Source organism: Camarhynchus parvulus, chromosome 1A (assembly GCF_901933205.1).
Source record: "Camarhynchus parvulus chromosome 1A, STF_HiC, whole genome shotgun sequence".
Lineage (NCBI taxonomy): Eukaryota > Metazoa > Chordata > Aves > Passeriformes > Thraupidae > Camarhynchus > Camarhynchus parvulus.
This window is the reverse complement of record NC_044586.1, coordinates 31644202-31665769: the sequence shown is the minus strand read 5'-3', so window position 1 is coordinate 31665769 and position 21568 is coordinate 31644202. Positions and strand designations below refer to the sequence as shown.

Sequence of the window (21568 nt, the reverse complement as noted above, 5' to 3'; positions counted from 1 at the left end):
CAATTCCAGAAGTTCTAAATGTGCTTAAGTGTCCTCTGGCTTTTATGAAATACTTAATGGTGAAGATTCTATACACTCCTTTAGGGGACCTGCCTATAGTTGCACTATGGGTTACACTGCATTCAGGAACAAGCTTGCCTGACAGAAAATGGGACTCACTTTTCTCTATGAAAAGTAATTCAAGTACTTTACTGTGCAATTTGACATAAGCAATCTGATATATGCCACCTTGATGCATTTTGCATTGTCTCCAGGGTAAAAGATAATATTCAGCATGAACTGGCCACAGCTCATAAGGTACATGGTCAGGGAAAGAAGTATCTCCAAGCAATTCTCTCCAAGTACTGGTTTTTAGTAGTTTGAAGCTTCCTGTGTGTCTGCCAATGCTTTACAGGGATAGAGGAGCATCCATATATCAAGAAATTTCTCTAGACCTCAGCTCAGTTATGAAGGAAGAATTTTTGTCTTCCATCCCTCCTTCCCTTTTGAAATAACCCTTCCCTATGGTGGTGCTACTGACAGCACCACAGAGCTGGAGTCAAGCAGAATTTGTCCAATAGCTATTTTAAAAATATATTCATAAATATGAAGCAGCCCATCCATTCATTTTTAATGTCACCACTCAATTTTCTACAAATTCTCGGCACTATTAATATAGCAAGAGTGTACTCTGCCAAAATTAGAAAGAGAATTAATAAAAATTGGAGAAAAAAATCAGAAATTCTACAGGATTATTGAAATTAGGTCACACTCTATTAAATTATCTTGGAAATTTCTAGAGACTGAGATATCTCCATACAGAGAAGAAGCAATATTTATATATATATATATATATATATATATATATATATGTATTTATAGCCAGTTCTGCTGGACAATTGACTACTGTCAGTGCCCTTAAAGTACTGACTTGTTCTGTTCACACAGGTGACAGAACATTAAGAGAGCAGAACATTAAGTTCTTGTTGAATTTTAAGCACTTCTTATACTATTAAAAGAGTTGATAAACATAATTGTGATTTTACTGCATATATGGATCTATTCAGTAATTTATTTTCTTAACATTATGTGAAAGATTAATAATGTGACTTATCTGTGTAGTACCATCTATATATTGCTGCAATATAGAGTATGATCTTAAGCAGTTACTAAGGAAATCAGCAAAGAACAATGAGTGAATCATATTTCATACTAAGGTAGCATGACAGGGAGCTTCTTGGTTGCATACAGAAATTGAAAAACAACCTAGATGTGGATATGAATTTGCTGACATTCAGGATACAAAGTCCTGTGAAGTCTGTAAACAGAAATTTTTTTCCTGAAAATAAAATTTGAGAAGTACCTGTTTTAGAGGGCTACACATATGTTAAGCATAACACAAGATCATTGTCTATCCATGGAAATACTCCATAAAAATAGAACCAAAATAATTTTTCTTTTAAGACATATGACAAATATTTAATTATCCACTGCTTTAGAGGATATACACATGGTAATAATGAATTCAGGGTTGTTTTATATCTAAGTTATGTGCCCATTCATTGCTGCAATGCATTGAATACAATAGACTGTAACTGGAAACCACTGACACATAGCACTGAAGATGTCTTTGTTGGTTTTGATTTTAAGGAAATGAGTCAGAGAAAATGTGCTGAAAGGTGGTGCTCTGTTTCAACCTTTTCTCTGTGACTGTTGTGTCACCACTCTACTGTGTCAAAAAAACCCAATTCCTCCCAACATTGTTCTCCATGTTCTCTTTTCTAATGTTGTGTTTCTTATCTGTATGTGACTATATTAGAAGGAATTGCAAACAGTAGTATGGGTCATGTGGATTCCAGTACTGCAGGTAGTGGTCTTAGAGGTGTGGTCTTACTGCAAACCTTCCCTCCGTCTCTTTCCCATGAGTTGGTTTCCAGATGACATCATGGAATATCAGCCTTGGTTTTGCTCTGACTCCTGTTCAATTCTGCCTTATCTTTTCTGTAGCTGTGATTACCAGGCAAAGCTATTTCTGTGGTTCCAGAGCTGAGCTATGTTACCTGTGGCACATCTTTGCAGCATCAGCTCTGTTGTAAAGGTAAGCTGATTTCCTATCCAGAAGTTCCCCTTACTGCTAAAATAAATTCCGGTATAAATTTTAGTACTCGTCATTGTTCAGTGTGAGCTGGAGGAAGAAGGATGGATTCAGCGTTTGATAGTTTGCATGGAGATTCTCTTTTCCCAATAACTTTTCCCAAAAAATGTTGAAGTAATTACTAATTTTGTTTCTTCTCACAGCTCCCTTATCATGTAGGCCCTTTCTGAGATTCTATGTAAACAAAACTGAAAATCAATGGCTTTTCACACATTTCATAGATCCCACATCATCAGGCAGCTTGCAGTGAAGTTGTGAGTCTATATTTCAGTTGAAAGACAACATTTAGAAGGTTTCAGATATATTTGGATCATCTTACTCTGCTTGTTGATTGGTGTTACCAGGGTGATCTTTTTGTAGGATGACAGCTGCAGCCAGCTATCTACTGTAATAATGAATAAACTGTTCCAGTACTCCTTACAGTCAGTACTGTGAGAGCTGGGGGAAGTTTTACAAGGATGTTCCCAAAATATTTTGGAGGAGATGGAGTTCTGTATGATATAAAAAGAATACTTGGATACAGGAAACCTAATATGTAGCTAAAGCTGTACCATTCACAGTTGCATTCCGTGAAGCCTGCTGAGCAGGGGGTGTGTCCTGGAGCACACAGAGCATATTTGGGACAATATGACAACCTGAGTAATGCATGGTGCAGGGAACTCTTGCCATCCATGCAGGAATGAACTTAAATAAGCTTTACCATAAAATGCCCCTGGTTTACTTGGAAAACACAAATGCAGGTAACACCTACTATGGCAGCTGGTAACATCCTTTGTGATTCAACTTAGTGAGGAACAAAGGACTCTATTTAGTAAAATCTTTCAGTAATCTTAAATATAGAAACAAATACTTTGACACCACAAGTGCAGAACATCGACAGACAGTGTATAGACAAGGAAGATTTTCTTCCATTCATGGAGGCACAAGCATAAAACTAATTAAACCTGTACATCCTTCTCTTCCCCTCAGTCTGCTATCTGCATGTGCTCACCAGTTGGGAATAATATGCATTCACAAAATAACATTAATTCACTTTTAATTTGATTCCTATATGGGTAATCCCTTTCTCAGAATCCAGCATAAAGCAGTTATAGAACTGTGCGTTTTCATCTATCTGCATTCTCTTTGGATTCACAATAGCTCCATCTAACTAGTTTTCTTAGAGAATTCTACTAATTCTCTGTCAGTATTAGAGACACAATACACAGAGTGTGAATCTGGGCTTGCATATTGTGCACAGAATCCTTTACTGAGCTGCACTAGCACAATGCTGCGCTCCATGCCTGGGCAAGGAATTGACCTGAGGAGAGTGGCTGCCTAGCATGTAATCCTACTCTCTTTGAGAACAAGATAGCTATCTGACAATGCATTGTCCCATTCAGGGAGTCTAGAAAATGTTCTCAAAGCTGTCTGACATTTATATGTAGGAGTATCATCCTAACCTTTCTCTGCTAAGATGAACAAGAAAATTCAGGTTGTGGTCATCAATGTCAGCAACCCATCTCCATTGCTTAGGACACCAAGAAGCAAACCTCTTGTTTAACTGGTATTAATAGTGCTTTTAACTTATAAAGGCTTTCTGTCTTCTTCATGGTTTGCACTTAAAGTGCACGTAAGTTTTGACACATTTCTGTCTTTTGTGTCTTTTTTTCGTCCTCTTTCAAAGTGGGGATTCAGAGATATGACTTTTAAATAGTTACAGGTTGTCTTAGGAAAGTAGTGAGCTGTCCTGATAAAACAGCCACTAGAAGGATCTTTGATTAAAAATGTTTTGTCATAATAGCCAGTTTATTGTAATTCCTAAAGGATACTCCTACACCCTGTAATGCGGCCATTATTGTAAGAAAACATATCTATTAAATATCCTGTACACCAAAAATATGACTGAATGGTCATGAAAGCAGATACATTAATACATTTTACCATTCTTTTTGCCCTTCCAGTTCCTATTATCCTATCTTGGCACTCCAAAGCAGGTTTTGAGGACATATCAGGTTGCTGGTTAATGATGATTAATGCTTCAGCTATATAATTCTGTCAAAATTTAATGAGACAAACATTCCCCTCCTGCATGCTGGTGTGCTCTCTCTAAAACCAGAAGGGATCCCTGGCATCACTACCAGTGCCAGCTGGCAGTCAGAAGAAGATGGTCTTCTGCTAATGTGGGAGAAAGTCTGTTCTTAGTTCTAAGTTTTCATGACTTTGCATGTCTGAAACAGATCACTCAATTTCAATACAAAAATACCTGTCTAACCTTTTTTCCTAACACTTATGTGTCATATGTATTTGTACTTGAAAGCTCTGGGGGAAACCAGTTTCTCCCAAAACGTCTTTGTGCACCTTCTGTAGCAACTAAAAATAGCATCAAAGTAATAGATTCCTTCTCTATCCCAACCAAATAAATGGCCAGAAGATTGTTAAGGGTCACTATGGATGGCATCACTGCAACACAGTGCTCATGCTTTACTTAGCTTTCATCATCCCTTCAGTTCTCTTGCCTTGACAAGGAAGAACCTGTGGCAGGCAGTGGCTCCCAAGATGAAGGGCATTAGCTAAGAGAGATTTTGGATGGAACAAACTTCATCTTTCTGGAAAGATTCCAAATCTGCACTTCAGGAGTAAAGCAGGTAGTTATCAACCAAGGCATCTTCCTTCTTTTTCAGTGTTTGAGAAAAAATCTCCCAGCTCTGTGTCTGGAATACTAGAAAAATTACAAAAATTACAAGAATTAACTGCTGATCACTTTTTCTAGCTTGTGATCATTGTTACAATATATTACATCCACACATCCTTTATTATGTAATCATGCACAAGCAGCTACTCAAGCTCTGGAAACTAAAAGGAAATCTAAATCAGTCATGTCAGGTGTGACAAGCTTGTTTTTTGACCATTAAGTCTTGAATCTACAGAAGTAATTGATTCTGATTTTAAAAATAAGCTTTGGGCTCTCATATTATCTGGTTCTCCAAAACCAGGAAGAAAGTTCAGTAGTGTTGTTAAGTAGACTTTGTAAAACAAAATTTCTCCAACAGCTGAAAGAAGAAGAAAGCTTCTATTGAGATAAAACTAACAAAAAATGTCAAAATGGACAGCTGGTGTCAATTCCAGAAGGATTTAAAACTTAGACATGAGCTTGAAAAAAACATGATAATTGAGCCAATATCTGTATGAAAAGAGCCTTGTACTCAGCAAAAGTACATTGAATGATGTACTTGAAATACATGTATTAAAATTCTTAGGAGAAAAAATACTGCATTAATTATGTACAGAAATACTACATTTATATCCAGCATCATGTGATGTTTTTCTTTTTCCTGAGAGAGAAATTCCGAATAAAAGTCAGAGTTTGGGGCTTTGATGAACTTGGCTAAGGGGTTCATCTTAAAGGGTTCATCTTTCAAATATGTTAATCTGTGAGCAAGACTTTATGGCGTCATTTCTAAGCAAATACAAATCAAATTAAATTATGTTTTGTATTACACTTTCTATTTTTAAACAAGTCTTGGGAATCTATACAGGATATTTTCAATCACATTTAGGAAATCAATACAGTATATACTGTAGAAGAACTATGTACAGTTCTTTCTGGAGAAGGACTGCAAGAATAATTTTAGGCTCTGTATTTCAGCAGAGGCTAGCCTTGTGCTGCACACAGGTCACACACAATTCAAATGAAGTTCCATGCCAAAGACATAGCACATGACTGGCAGTGAGGGTCTGCTGGCATTGCTGGGTAATCCAAACCCTGCCTTTGGGAGGAAGTGAGTCAGGGGAAGCTGTTGAGGCCAGCAGCATCAGAATAGCCCAGGCACTCAGCCCAGTCATGTTCCACAATGAAGCAGCGAGCTCACAGGACAACCAAAGCAATCTCCTGCATTCCAGCCTTTCCCAATGAGCCCTCCTCTCCTGCTTCTCTGTGTACCAGAAACACTGGTGGCTCTTGGGCACAGGAAGTTTTCGGTGTACAGACCAGGTAGATTACAATCTGCTTCATAATTCATGGACCTTTTGTATTTTTTTTTTTTTGTCTGAAGGTCAAAAAGAAAGGTATTAAGAAAAGAACAATGACATAAATAGAAGTTGGATTGTGTTCGAGAATTTCAAGGACATTTAAATGTTACAGTGCTTAACTCTTGGGCAGAATCCTTAGCTGACAGGTAAGTGGTCAAACTCCAAGCACAAAGAAAACCAGCAACTCAAAAAAGGAATTCTCAGAAATTATGTATGAGACTTAGGAAAAAACAAAGACTGATGATGTAGATAAAAATCGTTGTCTAATTCAACTGGAACTGCTAATTCTGATTTCCCTTCCTAAAAAAAGTCCAGAAGTAAACGGCTAGACTTTTAACTTAAGCACTCAAATAACACCATGATTTACTTTCATCTTCTTCTTGATTCAGAACAGGGAACTGTTTATCCTTGTTTATCACATCTCAGGAAATCATCGCACCAGGGAATCACACATGCACTATCTGTCTTTTCCCAGTAGTGCCATTTTCAAGAACATTCAGATATTCCTTCAGAAAGGGATGTACCCTGAGGGGGGCAGGCTCTTACATGAAATGTGGAAGGAAGGTATTCAAAACCTGAAATACAGTAATAAAAAAAATTACAGGAACCTGGTTGAATCTTCTCCCTCCCCACAAGAGAACTGATATCTTGACTGCTTTTCTTCTTCTACCTTTAATGCTCCTCAGTCATCCCCACGAAAAAAAGTAGAATTCTTCATAATAAGGAACAATCATAACATATTGCACAGCAAAATAGGGCAAAGAAAAGGAATCTCATTGTCCCATAATCTGCATATTTTGCTTGAAGGCAGTGTCACTTCTAGCAGAAGTTGATTTGCTGCTTCTCTGCAGCCAAGCTATCTGGGTTTTTCTTTCTATCAGGACACTGACATAAATCTGCCTTGTTATAACTAATTGCAGCTATTTGTTTCCATCCACATAAACACGAGCAACAGTTTACTCTGTTCCTCTTTGCAGCAGTGTTTACTGTTTGCTTGATCACTGACAGCACTTTCCCTTTACTTCTCTGTACTCTTATCACCACATCCATTCAACATTTACACGATGTTTCCAAGCACCTCATCATTCTTGTTAGCATTTCGTCTTCCCATTCTGTGCTTTCTATAGTTGTACCAGCTGTACCAGTTTTGAGATGCAGTGCAGTCCCTGAAAATGGACATGGAATTGCAGCTAAGTCTTCCCAGCCTGGAACAGGAGGGAAGGAGTTCCTCATGTGCCTCTAACCTGTTTGTATGTCCTAGTGGGTGTGGGGTTTTTTTCTGAACAGCATGATATATGTTCATCTTACCACTCACTGTAACTATCAGTTTCCTTCTTCTAGAATGAAACCACTTAGCTAGGAACTCAGTTTGGATTTCTGCAGTGATCTTCCCCCCAAAATGCTCCTTTTGTACCCTTGTCCTCATCAAATTGAGGTCATGAAGAATTTGAAATCTACACAAGTCCTCCAAAAGGTCGACATTCAAGATGTCTCTGTGATATTGACAAGCATATTCAATTCAACCAGATGAGTTATTAATTAAAAGCAAAGTTCCTAGACCAGCACTCTGGCAAGTCCCTCATTTAAGAGTTCTGCTTTGAGTTGAATATGCATATTAGTTTCGTTACGTAGTCTTCATTTTCATAGGGTTCATATGAGGATGGCATGTGAAAATGTAGAAAAAACTTCATTTAAATAATTTCTGCTTATTCTCCTTATATTCTGCTATATTTCTGCTTATTGCATAGCACTTATCATGACAGGACAAAAATAATTTGGCACAGCTTAGTCTTAATGCCAACTCCATGTTGGCATTATTTGCCCCTTTGTATTCTTAGAGCTGTACACAAATATTTAATTTTCCAGTATAATTTTCCAGTATTTTCACAGAAACTTAGGTTGAACTCCTCGTCTACAAGTCCCGTTCCTTCCATTTCTGCTTTACATTTGTCCATCTATACTCCTCCGCAAGCTCACTCATCTACCAATTGTTCTCAAAGACATCAGAAAATGGTAAAGATAATTTCAGGCAATTCTCTAATTACCCTGAGGCTGAACCAGTTTTAACATGTAAATTAATCTAATAATTTTACCTCTTGGTTTTTCTGTCTTGTCCTGACTCCTTCTACTTTTGTTATTAGTGCTAATAATTTTGTTAACCAGCTAATTGCACTTCATTTTTTAATAGTATTTTGAATTGACAAAGGCATTAAACCCAGCATCATCTCTAAATGGCTTTCTCTCTGTTTAGGTCTGCTTTGATCTCTTGATACTGCAAATCAAACCTTATTAGAAGTTTCTTCTTAATTTTTATGAGTTTTGATATTGATTTCTTGATTTTTCCCTTGCCTTTCTGATTCTGTCCTAACATGTCTATGCTATCCTTTCTTTCCCAACTTTTTTTTCCTGTGTTGCTTACGACTGCTCCTGCTCAGCTTTAGAACAGAGCATTAGAGCAATTTAGGCTGGAAAGGACCTGTGGAGGTCATCCAACCCAGGTCCAGCTTCAGAGTTTGATCAAGTTACTCAGGGCCTTGGTATGTGAAGATGGCCATTTATCTTGTGGCTTCACTAAGAGACAGTTACAGTCTATCAAGAATGACAAATCCTGAACTGCCACATAAAATGCCCTTGGCTAAGTTGTGTTTGAGGTTCAATCTAGAAAGTGTGTTCTGACTCCATCTGTTCTAGGTCAATATGTCAGCACATGAAAAATAATGCCCCTGGCTGCTCTGCGGAGCCAACAGCGAGTGATTTCTGCATGCGTCCAGAAGGTCATGTTTAGGTACACCTGGAAATTTACTGATGAAAAATGCAGCAAATACACCTTTCCAGACATCTCTAAGGTCTTGCAGCAGCAAAGCCTGAAAGTACATGTGAATTTAGGCACTCAAATGGGGCACAGGCACATAAATCCCATGTGTGATCAGGCCCTTGATGGAATTAGTGCTAATTGGCATGTGCTAACCTATGCACTCCCTGATGTCTCTTGGCAGCACTGAGACCCTTCTCATAGTTAGTCCAAGAAGGATTATCTATCTAGACTTCCCTTCCCTGGCTTGTCCTTTGGGACTTGATCCTGCAAGCCCTATCAGATGTAAGTAATTGCAAAAAATACTTTGGGAGGTGAGACACTTTTGGGATGTTCAGAAAGGGATTAGATAAATTGATGTAAACAGATACTAAGAGAAGCAAGCAGGGATGTTGTCTGTAACACAGAAAGTTGGAAGAGTCACACTTATCCATTAATTATTTCTGTAAGCTCACTGTGTCCAAGAGCAAATATGTGATGATGGGCATAGACTATACATGACTGGTGTGATGTCTGTGTCATGTTTGCTAAAGGAAGCCTTTTGGTTCAGATCAATAGTTGCTATCACATATTAATTCCTATGGCAAAAAGGAACGTAAGGATGGCTGAGACTAGTCCTGTTGGAAACTGGATGTTGGAACCCTGGATGCTGAGAATTTTAAACTTTCTGTGCTGAAAGGCACAGACCCACAAAAAACCACTGCAATTGACCTGAGGCTGTGGAGAAGGCTTCCAAAATTGATTAATAGCACTGAGATTATGGATGTATAGTTGGTTAGAAGTGTGGAATATCACAGGGTGGAAAACTTAAAGTTTGGGGGTTTAGAATATAGAAATAAATACAAAGCAAGATAGAGATTTTAGGGCAGAGGCAGGTTGTTCTTTTTTACCTTCTTCTTCCTTCTTCTTCATGGGTTTGGCTGATATTTTGTAATTGGACAGAAAAGTCTGCATTGTGGGCTTCAAGGGATCAGTTATTGTGTTAAAAGGGAAAATAATCTAGGTATCATTTCTTAATTAGATAGTTTAGCCTTAAAATACCTTGTAACAAGAGATAGTTAGCCATTTTGTGCCTTGCGAATGAAAGGCTGCAGAACTCATGGTTGTGAGGCTGTTTCACTGATAAGAAATAATAAACACCTGAGTCCAAACATGAACTACCATCTCAAGTGCCTTCAATCCCTACCTTGAGAGCCCACAAGTCCAGTCTGTTCTTCCTAGTACTGCATTTCCTCAGGTACAACAGAGTTAAGGTCAGGAAGGTCTGACCTAGGATTGCCACTGTGCTGAACCAGTGGTAACAAACTGGTTGAGCAGCGATATGCAGGACAACAAGAACTTGTCAAGTCGCATCATGCAATCTCTTTCAGAAATATCTGTTAGGCATTTCCTGTCTTCGCCAGAGTTCAGGCGAAGAACTGTTTGTTGGGATCAGCAGTGTGCACTGACAGCTCAAGTAAAAAAGCCATTGGTCTAACTTGGACTCTTCAAATGAAAATAAATTCTGTTATCAGTTACTATAAAGTTGCAAATAAATCACAAAGAATTCACATCTCTGCCCCAAGTATTTTTTATTAAAATAATCTCAAAGTACTTAAAACCAAAAGCTATCACAGTCAGAAAGCTAATTCCTTCCAAGGACCTGGTACAGTTGATAAGATCACTCTAGATCATGACTTAGAATTTTTGGGGCATTGGAAAAGTCACATCAAGAAGTTTGATTAAACTTCATCTCATTTACAATTCTCTGCATATGTCAGCTTGAGTCACAGGCATTACTATTGTTCTGTGCATGCCTGCAGTTCTTGAATGTGCCATAACTAAGGTGACTCAGTGACTTTTTTCAGAAATAAAAACATAGCTATCATTTCTTTTTTATTAGCTCATGTTGGTCAGGAAAAAGAGAATTATTTGATCACACCAGGCAGTTTCTCTACTGGTGGTAAAATTCTTGCCTGACTTTCAGTTCAGGGACATTATGAACACATATTTATCTTCTGTCAGAGGATACCAAACATCTCAAGAAAGTGACATTGTTTTTTCTAGTCTTGTATTTTCTCCTCTTACTTCAGATACATGACTTCACAAACAGCTTAGAAGTTCCAAAAAATGCTAAGCAAGTCCATTATTAACTAAACTGGGACATAAACACAGTACTGAACAGCTGGAATTCTGGAAAATAGTTTATGTGAAGTGTCACAAAATTCCTTGGACCATGGAAATGTCAAATTTGAGATGCTTAACTGAGAAATCTCCACAATGAGAGGTGATAATCCAAATCTCTGCAGATTCTTTATTGTTTATAAACTGTTGCTGCTGCCTGTATAAAATCAACTTCAGCAAAGACAGTTTAAATATCAGCACCCATGAGGCATTGATGCTGCTTGAGTGTGCTCACACACTACTTTTCAGCCACTATAATGAATAATACAATTTGTAAAGATGGTGCCAATTGTGTGATCATTTAATAACTCCTTATTCCATTAAATACTGGGGCCTAGCATCAGCTGGATCAAGACTATACATATATATATATATATATATATATATATATATATATATGTCTTTCTGTAAATTGGCGTGACTTCTGGATCCAAATGGAGCAATCCTAGTGATCCAGAACCTTCAGAGGGCTCTCTTCTCCAAAAGAAGTTTCAAGTAATTAACTATTTATTAATTCATGGGCAGTCTTTCTTGGTAATTCCTCATTAATGACATTGAAACCTTGGATGCTGATTTTTAATGCTTTTGTACTAATGAAAAATCATTTCCTTGGAAAAAAAACTGTAGGAAAAGTGCCTCTAAGGCTTCTCATAATGTCACTTTCTTTACCACAATGTCCTTGAGGGCTGTATATTGTGCAGGGTGGATTTCACAGCTTAAATGATGACAAAAGATTGAAAGTCATCTCATTTATACAGTGGGCTTTTTAGAAGTCCAAAGGACTCAGCAGCTCACATTGAACAGAGCATGACTAGGCCACTATGTATGGACCTATCAAAATAGAATTAATTTGACTATTGGTCATGTGAAGTTTATTTAGGAACTGCTAGTGCACAATAACTTAAGTACATTCTATTTCTGAGTTATTATAGTAGTCAATAATACTTCAAAGTAATAACTGTAAAGCTTACATTTCCAGGCCAACATTTGTATTAGTCTGCTGTAATAAATGAATGTTGTTCACAAATAATGGCACTACAGGTTGACAGATTCTGTTATTAGCCAGCTGGTTTACACTTCACAAAATTTTTTTCTCACTATTTTCTGAGTCTAAGCATAGATATAATTTGACAGCTACCAGTTTCAAAACACAGATCTAAGATTACTTTTTCAGGGATTGTTTATCTAATCAGAATAGATTATGTTTCTTCTTCTTCTAAACTTTTCCTTAGTGTTTAATTTTCTAATAATTTCCCCCAAAAACACAATCAATACACTTTCTTAAAAAATCCACATGCATTAATTCAGGTGAAGCTTTATTTTGGGTGATTTTTTTGCAGGCCAAGAGGGGATCTGGCAATCTTTTATCTGTGCAGTTTCTCTGAAATGTTGTCCAGAATAGTCTGGTGAAAAATTAAATACAAGTGGGTTTTCAGCACGATTTTTTGCAATCTGATTAGAATGAGAAGGGTAAGACTCATTTTGTCATACAGAATCTCTGAATACTATCCCACTTTCATTCCTGTCTTTGTTTGTAGTGCCAGATGAACTGCATGGGGAAGGAAGAGTATCAGCTCAGCCAAGGTTCTTTCCATACCTTGAGAAATGTCATGTTCTCTTTTAGGAGAGACCATTAGACTGCTTTGGATTTTGGAACATCACCAAGGTGTTTTAACATAGTACAGAAGTAGTCATCAGAGCCATTCACTTACTTCAAAAATCTCAAGAAACAGATTTGCAGATTTTCCTTTGTGTCACATACCCATGGCACATCCAAGAAACTAAGTTAAAACATCTAGATTCCTGTGTGCTTTAAATAACAGGTTTTTGAGCCTTCAAGAATACCAAAGCAAATGAAATCTTAGTATAGAAACATGCAGAAGTTTTTAAGTGAAATTATGACACACAAACAGAATACAGAGGCAAAGGAGTACAGTAGAGACCTCTATTTCTTGGAGTGGCAGATCACAGGTAACCAACCTTGCATATAAGCATGTACCTTAAATGTCACACAGATGAATAACTGAGTGACCTTCACAGCCCAAAACAGTTCTGCAGCTGTGCAACAAGTTTCCGTAACAACAGGATACAATATTCAAGGTCATTACTGCTATTTAATACAGCGCAAATTTCTCTCCAGATGACTTTATCTCAATAGCTTCTATTTTCCACAAACAACAGCTATTTTCTTTTTGAAAGTGAAACATTTGGCATAGTCATTTCATGGTTTTGTGATTCGCTGTTTTAAACAATCCCTATGTTATTGCAAAGGAAAGACTTTCCTGCATTCATTACCCTCAGCACATCTCCACAGCTTCCACTTCCAAGCCACTGTCATAACGGTTTTCCATGAAGGTCCATGGCTCTGCAAAAATCCCTTGTGAGAGGCCTAGAACAGTAAGCTGTCACTTTTCCACAGTCTGAGCACCAAACTCTTTTTTTGTACGGAGACAGCAGGGATGTGATCAGCCTATGCTGGATGCAGAGACTTGCTCTTCTCATTCCCGTTTCTTCCTTTCACTTGCAGAGTTATGGTTTGACTACTGCCCTTTGGACTGAGATTAGGTTTAGATGTCACAGTCATCATGTTCAGAAACAACATGGTGTGAAAATGCATTTTACGCTTCCAACAGTCTGTAGTGTAAACAGACAAATCAGCATTTACTGTAAAAATAGCCTTTTGCCTAACTACAAAAAACATGACAACAAGTGATTGCACAATCTGATGTGTCTTTTACTCATGCCACATTTCATGTTCCCTGTGTTTTGCCTAATCACAAGTAGAAGACATCTGCCATTATTACTCCCTTTCTTCCTGCAAGAAATCCCTGCTTGTGGATAGAACCATGGAAAATGCTTGTCCCAGCCAGCAACAGTGCAATGGGCCTCCAGTTTCTGATAGGCACTCCCTCCTCCCCAGGAAAATGTCTTGTAGTAAAATAAATGTGTTTGTGCAGTGGTGACTATTTGTCACTGTAGCCCCTGACACTGGCATTAAAGCATCTGCCATTTAGAACTGTGTCTCATAACTGGCCAACATGAGAGCTGCAATGAAACCCTATCTTACCATATTGAACTGGAGAAGTCTGTTTAGTTAGCAAGGTTGCACCTCTCAGATACTAACAGGACTGTAACTGATATGAACACTAAAGTCCATATCCAATCAAAGGCAAACAGCAATAATTTGGAACAGCTATGCAGTCAAGACCTCTGCAAATAAGAATTTTTAAATCTTCCCCTGCAAAGATTGTAAATTTCTACATAGTTGTCTTTTCCAGGTCTCTGCCTTTCTGGCTCCCCAGCTCCAGAGCACATACTACACTGTTCACTACCCTATTTGTAAAACTTACATTTGAGGGATGGTTGCTACCATGTGCTTTTAAATTCTTTAAAGTGTCACATACTTATATATGAGCACTGGCATGTACAGTACACACACTTCCTCTGGTCAGTTCCTAAATCTCCAGTGAGAATGCATGTGACATTGTGGATATGAAAATAATATCAAACCCTTGGACAAGCAGAATTTGAATAGGGTCAAGTGAACAAAAAATTCTAGGTAAACAAAAGTCAGGTAAGTCTAACATCATATATAAATTAAAATCAAGAATTAAAGCTGGGCTGCATTATTCCTATAGACCTCTGTGAAATTCATTTTAAAGCAAGAAGAGATAATGAAATTCAGCTAAGAAGTGCTGCTACATACTACAAGCCATGAAGCTTAATATGCTTTGTTCCAGCAGCGGGAATTATTACTATTATTATTACTTCTGGAATGTCAAAAAGGTTCTTTTTGCTTAAATTGCTTAAATTGTCAGCATAAAAAATGCTGGTCCCTTGTAGAGCCTCCACTGCCCACACTTTGAAGAACACTCGTGGAAAATCTATAATCTCTATTTACCAAACATTTCTGTAATATTTTGGAGATTCAGGAATAGACACTTGCTTTTTAACACACTACCAGTCTTTGGTATGCCAACTCTCCCCTTACACATTTGTCAGCCATTTCAAACATCCTACAAAGCAGATGCTTAAAATATCCTTCTGAAGGGAAGGGAGGGATGAAGTTTCTAATCCTCAATTTACAATCCTTGGCATAATATTCTATTTCAGCAGCAAATCACACTTCTCTAGTTGTTCCCTAAGAACTGTGACTACAAATGTCAGCGGATCATACAGGAAAGCCAGGTACAGACCTGTCAAACCTGGCAGTGCTGAAGACCCAGCATCCCCTTAACATTTCAGGGTGCCTTCCAGCTAAGTTTCTCATGAACAGAACGCAGGTGACACACCCTTGAGAGCACCCTGTTAGGAGAACGGGAAGTGCAGTAAGTCAGGGCTAGTCAGAGATTTCCTTGACAAAGGCATTCCTGACAAAGTGAAATGAGAGTGTAAACACATCCTGGGTGAGTATCTGGGTGCACCTACTGACACATCATGAGGAATGACAGACCCTGTTAACAGCTTAGACTGGTGTCCTGACTATGTCACTACACAGGCTGCAAGTGACAACAAAACATGGCCAGTAACACATATTTCTAGACACACCACCTACCCTTACCTGAACAACCTACCAGACTTGGGTGAGAAAGCCTGTGTGAACTGGAATTGACAGAGAACACAAAAAAGAGCTATAGCCTAGAGGTTTTCAGTAGCAAAGAGGTTTTCAGTACTTTAAGTTGTTGTCTGGACACAGTAATGAGGAGACCATTTTTTTTTCAATTGAGAAATTAGATGAGAAATGCTACAATTTTAAAAGTGTTATTTTTCCTGTGGGGAAAAGAAAACAGGTGTTGGAAATAGCAATCAGTAGAAGATATAAAGTCAAATGTTAGAAGGGTTTCAAAAACACATTTAGAAGAATATAAACTGTTTGAAAAGGCAAAGGCAGAAAAACATCTTGTATTAACAATAAAATACTGAAAGTTTCTGCTAAGAAGGATGCTGTTTAGCATGAGTGTAAAAGGAAGGAGAGTGAGAGTGTGAATAGAAAGATTTCATTTCCAAAGTGCAGAAAAATTCTGAGGCCCAGTATGCCCACAACTGGACCTACACGGGTAACCTGCACTACAGGAAGCAAATTAAGAATAATTACCCTAGTAGCCAAAGTATCTAGCCATCTCTCAAATCAAGTATTTGAGGTATGAGTAGAACAGGGCTATAACCAGGCCTGAAAATTCCACCTTCACCCAGGTGCCCTTTCACAGTGACACACAGGAACGGATAGGATCAAAGTGTCAAAGAGATCAAAGATTTAAAATGCACCATGCCTGTGCCTGGAAGAATCTTGAGAACAGTGAAGGAGAAAAAGGAGATATTTGGAATGATATAAAGTGTTAAGTGAGTCCTAGCTGACAAAATACTTCTTAATAGTTCTGGACTCAATTTCTGCTTAAACCTTAAGGTGCCAAGAGTGACCAGGGCAGTTTCAGGGAATTATTAATCAACCACAATTATCCAGAAAATTGTATGTGGCAAAGTGAATTTGGAGGGATCTAACTCCTGGAGGCCATCTGTGACTTAAAATGCAGTGCATCTTTCTTGTATTTGTTCATCCTGGTCACTCATTGAATTTACAACTCACTGAAGTTCTGAAATACTTCTTTTGTAAATATAATAGACCTTGTAGACCAAACACAACACAGCAGAGTTTTACATGTATAAATATCCTGAAAGTGTATTTTCAGTAGAGCTACCATGCACAGAAGTATGAACAATTGAATAAAGAACTGGCTTCAGAGTAAGTTTTTCTGTGATGTTCTACCAAGCCAACTGAAATTACAAGCAGTCTTCATTAGTGATCCTCCTTTCAATTCTATGTCCAGTTGTCCTTATTCACATGATTTTACTTCCTCTTATGTCTTTGTGCTTATATCTAACATGATAAGGAATAAAAAGCATGAAGAGAAAAAAGGCCCATACCTATTTTTGAATCCTGCACTTGATTCAGTTTTGTAATGGAGAACATCTCTGAAGATATTATATTCATATGTGCTAGGGCTGTTTGCTGGCTGTGTTACATAAACCAAAGAGCTGCAGTGGGAGATGCAGCAAAATTCAAGTTTCCTATATGATGGGGAAACTGACCATTTTCATTCAAATGAAAATTTGTTTACAGTTGTAAGGAGTTTTTCTCCTATCAGTTATTCCTACTAAGGACTAATTATGTTGAGCCCACATCACTGTGAGGAACTGAATTTGTTTACTCTGTCACTAAGTGCTGGGAAGAAAGAACATATTTTGTTTCCTGTTTAAAAAAAAGAAATCTGTTGAAAGCAACAGGAGCATCTGGCTCCTAAATTTACAATTTCCCAACTTGCTGAGTTCACTTAAAGCTCTTGAAAGGACAAAAACAATTTGGTAATTATCTTTCTCCCTTAAACTAAATTTTCATTTGTGCACCTTACCAGTAGACCGATCTCATCTGTCTTGTTCCAAACATTCCCAGAGTGGTATTGAAGAAAAAAAAGATTAAAAGGAAAAAAAAATGAGTGTAGTAAATATGAAAAAAAAATTTAAACAATGCACTTTTGATTTGTGGAGTTTGGGGTTTTTTGGTTTTTTGAGGGGGTGGTTGTTTGTGTTTGGTTGGTTGGTTTTTGTTTTTGCTGCTTTGGGTTTTTTTATTACTATAATTACTAATGCTAAGGGGAAAAGACCCCTGGAATATCTGAAAACATGTAAAGGAGTAGCTTTTCCACGGATAGTCAGCAAATTAAATCAGAGACACAACGGATGGGTAAAGGTCAACATTACATCCCTCTTTAAAGGTGGAAAATTAAATCACAGGAAAAGTAAGTGACTGGTCAAAGGTCAAACAGAAAGCAAGTTGCAGAACATGGAAACTGAGAAACAGTTTCTTATGTTCAGTGCCTTAACTGCCAGACTGCCTTTTCTTTAATCTGAAGAGGGAAAAAAACCTCAGTGATGGAATAGTATCAAAATTAGTTTCGCTGAGAACACTCTGAATTTCTCTGTCTCATCCAAAACTGGATATTGTTCTGCCTCATTAAAGGAGAAATGAGATCCACTCTAACAACACTGATGTGGTGAAAACAAAACCACAACTACTCTTAGTGTTAAAGATTTTTGTACTCCAAAAAATTGGTTTGCTGTTTTGGAGAAACAGCCGAGTCAATGATTAATTTCATTGTAGCTTTAGAGAAATAAACAATACCACCACACTTGTCTTCAGAAAGCTGAAGTTTGGAGCTACATTTGAGAGCTATGAGACCATTGCAGGTGCTTCATCTTCACGTACTATTGTTTCTACAAAAAGCTTACGCACATGTATATACACACACACACACAGGAATATACTAACTTATCCACATAAATATATGTACATGTGCATGTGCGTGGGCATACAGATATGGGCACATATGCATATGCACATATGTGTATTGACATAAGCATAAAGACATTACATGGTATTTAAAGAACACAAGGCAGTGCAGGAAAAGGGGCAAAGAGGTCATTTTCCCAATCCTCTTTCTTTACGTGAGACAGCTCCAGATATGATGTGACATTACAGTATAAGCTAACAGAGAGTGGTCACAAGTCCATTTCTGTCTCTGTGTCTGGGAAGCTCTCTATATCCTGCCAGCCCTAAGGGATTAAACTTCAATTACACCATATGCCTGGGCTTTGCTTGCCCTAAACAGCGTCAAGGACAAGGGCTGTGCAGCGAGCCCCATCGCACTGTAACCCAGTCACCTGGAATCACTCCTGTCACCTCATGGGCAACGTGGGAAAGTTCACACTGACAGGCTAAGCCGAGGGGCACTATCTGTGGGTGCCTCATCATCGCAGCACAGCTCTGCCTTGGCAACTTTCCCCGTGTGTGTGTTAGGAGCTTGGCTCCTAACCTTGGGCTGGCCCGGTGGCTTGGGTCACAGGAATGGCACGCTGCAAGGGGAAGGTGCCGGGGGGGTGGACATAGCAGGGGCTTCTACTGAAAATATTAACCCGTCTATTTGGAAAGCGATGGCTGCCTTTGAAATCTCTCCTATGCATCTATACTCAGCCCCGGGCAGGGAGCGTGCGCCGGGGCTGAGAGGGCTGGGCTGGGGAAGGGCTCCCTGCGCCTTTGTCCTCCAGCCGGGCCCCCGGGGGCTCGGCAGCGGGGCCGGGGCCGCCCCGAGACGCTGCTCCGAGCTCACGGCAGCTCGGGGGAGGGTGCAAAGTTGGGTTGTACTTTTTTTCCGCTTGTTTTGGGGTTTTTCGGGTTTGTTTTGTTTTTGTTTGTTTGTTTTAATTTTTTTTCGAATTTGTCTCCCACCTCCCGTCTCTCCCCTCCCCCATCTAAATAGGAGATGTTCTTCTCAGGACAGCGCCCAGGAGACTGACTGGAATCAGTTTTGGAGGGTGATACACCGCGACAGCTAAAAGTTGGATAGGGTTTCAGCAGCTCCTATATAAAGCAGGGGGGACTTATGTCACTGCACTAATTAAATTCCATCTGGGTTGTTCCTCGGGGTGTTTTTGAGATTGCCACCCAACTCAAGCAGGCAGAGAGGCCCAGGGACAGCATGATGGACCTTTTTGAAACTGGCTCCTATTTCTTCTACTTGGATGGGGAGAATGGAGCCCTGCAGCAGCTGGAGATGGCTGAGGGATCCCCGCTGTACCCAGGCAGCGATGGCACCTTGTCTCCATGTCAGGACCAAATGCAGCCAGAGGCCGGCAGCGACAGCAGCGGAGAGGAGCATGTGCTGGCACCCCCGGGACTACAACCCCCTCACTTCCCCGGCCAGTGTTTGATCTGGGCTTGTAAAACTTGCAAGAGAAAGTCGGCCCCCACGGACAGACGGAAAGCAGCCACCCTGCGGGAGAGGAGAAGGCTGAAGAAGATCAACGAAGCCTTCGAGGCTCTGAAAAGGCGGACTGTGGCCAACCCCAACCAGAGGCTGCCCAAGGTGGAGATACTGAGGAGCGCCATCAGCTACATCGAGAGGCTGCAGGACCTCTTGCACAGGCTGGATCAGCAGGAGAAAATGCAGGAGATCGGGGGGAACCCCTTCAGCTTCAGCCCCAAGCAGGGAAATGTAAGCACTGCCGCTGGGCCCCTCCGCCGCCACGGCAGCGCCGCCGCGCCCGTCCCCTCCCTCCTCCTCCTCCTCCTCCTCTTCGGCAGGGCCCCTGCGGGCCGGGAGGGCTGGCGGGCGCTCCCCGGGGAACCTGCCAGCCCTCGGGGCTGCCGAGCTCCGCCGGCCCGGGGAGCCGCGGCAGCCCCACTAACACCCGTCCCCTCCCCGTGTCTCCCCGCTCCCGCCTGTGTGCCGCAGATCCCCAGTTCGGACTTCCTGGGCACCTGCAGCTCCGACTGGCAAAGCGTTTCTGACCATTCCCGAGCCCTAGGAGTCAGCCCCAAAGAAGGTAACTCGCCCCCCGGGCCCGAGCCCCCTTCCCGAGCCCCGACGGCCGCGATCCCAGCGGTCCCGCTCTCACGCTCCCTCCTGCGCCCGGGCTCTCCGCAGCCCCCGGCGAGGAGGAGCGGTCTGCTCTTTAATGCCTTTTCTCTCGTTGAGCAGGAGTCTCCGCTGTCGAGTCGTCGGCCTCCAGCAGCCTTCGCTGCCTCTCCTCAATAGTGGACAGTATTTCTTCCGAAGATCCCAAACTCCCCAGCGCGGAGGAAGCGGTGGAGAAATAAACCGGGTTTTGTGGTAGTATATTTAACAGAGATGGAGCCTCCACCCTCTCTCCTCTAAACTAAGTAACGAAGCAAATTCACACAGTGGAAAGCCCAAGCAGGGCCCTTTTCAAGATCGAATCAAGGTACACCTACCCCAAAGAAAATGGCTCTCACCACTGACTCCAGCCAGACAGACTTCTCCCTTGCCTTTTTTTTTTTAACCCGAGTTTTGTTTTCTTTAAATTGTGTTGCATAAACCACCCTTCCTTTTTTTTTTAATTTTTATTTTTATTTTAAATTTTAAGATACTTACCTGTGTACCGGTGATCCGCTTTGTCTGAGACTCACCGGGAAGTTCATTCCTGTCTGAGTGAAGCCCTTGGTTGTATTGCGTGTGAGTCATATTTAAAGAGTCCCCGCCTCATTTCGTTCCTGTAAATAATTTCAGTACTGTCTTTTTTTTTTGTAAACATAACGTATATATTTAAATGGTGGAATGTGATATTGTATATAAGAACAGATGGATTTCTTGGATTGTAAAATAAAGCTCTTTGTGTTACAGCGTTTTCCTCCCGTCCTCTTAATTTCATAAAATAACCCGATCCCGGAGTTCAAACTTGCCACTGACTTCAGTGAATGAAGGCCTGAAGAGTCAGACCCGTGTAGCAGAAGCACGACCCGTGTGATTGGAGGCAGGACACGGGACAGATTTTCCTTTCGTTTACTCCTCCAAGTTTCCCCTTTAGGGCGGCAGCCGCGGTGTGAATCACCCGTGTTTCCGTGGGCTCCCGGAGAAGCGGGGCGGGCACGGGTG

The 21568-nt window shown here is 40.1% G+C and overlaps 1 protein-coding gene across 1 annotated transcript; it reads left to right on the top strand.

The window, feature by feature from the left end:
• Positions 1 to 19576: 19576 nt before the first annotated feature.
• On the top strand, positions 19577 to 21265 carry MYF6 (myogenic factor 6). The gene is made up of 3 exons (XM_030960250.1): positions 19577 to 20167; positions 20408 to 20498; positions 20654 to 21265. The coding sequence occupies exons 1-3, from the start codon at positions 19652 to 19654 to the stop codon at positions 20770 to 20772; spliced, it is 726 nt and encodes a 241-aa protein (XP_030816110.1). The 5' UTR covers positions 19577 to 19651; the 3' UTR covers positions 20773 to 21265.
• The last annotated feature ends 303 nt before the right edge of the window (positions 21266 to 21568 follow it).

Bases quoted from the DNA above. Each gene is read 5' to 3' on its own strand.
- MYF6 (XM_030960250.1), top strand. From the start codon at position 19,652: ATGATGGACCTTTTTGAAACTGGCTCCTATTTCTTCTACTTGGATGGG. The intron at 20,168-20,407 runs GTAAGCACTGCC...TGTGTGCCGCAG, and splicing joins TCAGCCCCAAGCAGGGAAAT to ATCCCCAGTTCGGACTTCCT. The intron at 20,499-20,653 runs GTAACTCGCCCC...CTCGTTGAGCAG, and splicing joins AGGAGTCAGCCCCAAAGAAG to GAGTCTCCGCTGTCGAGTCG.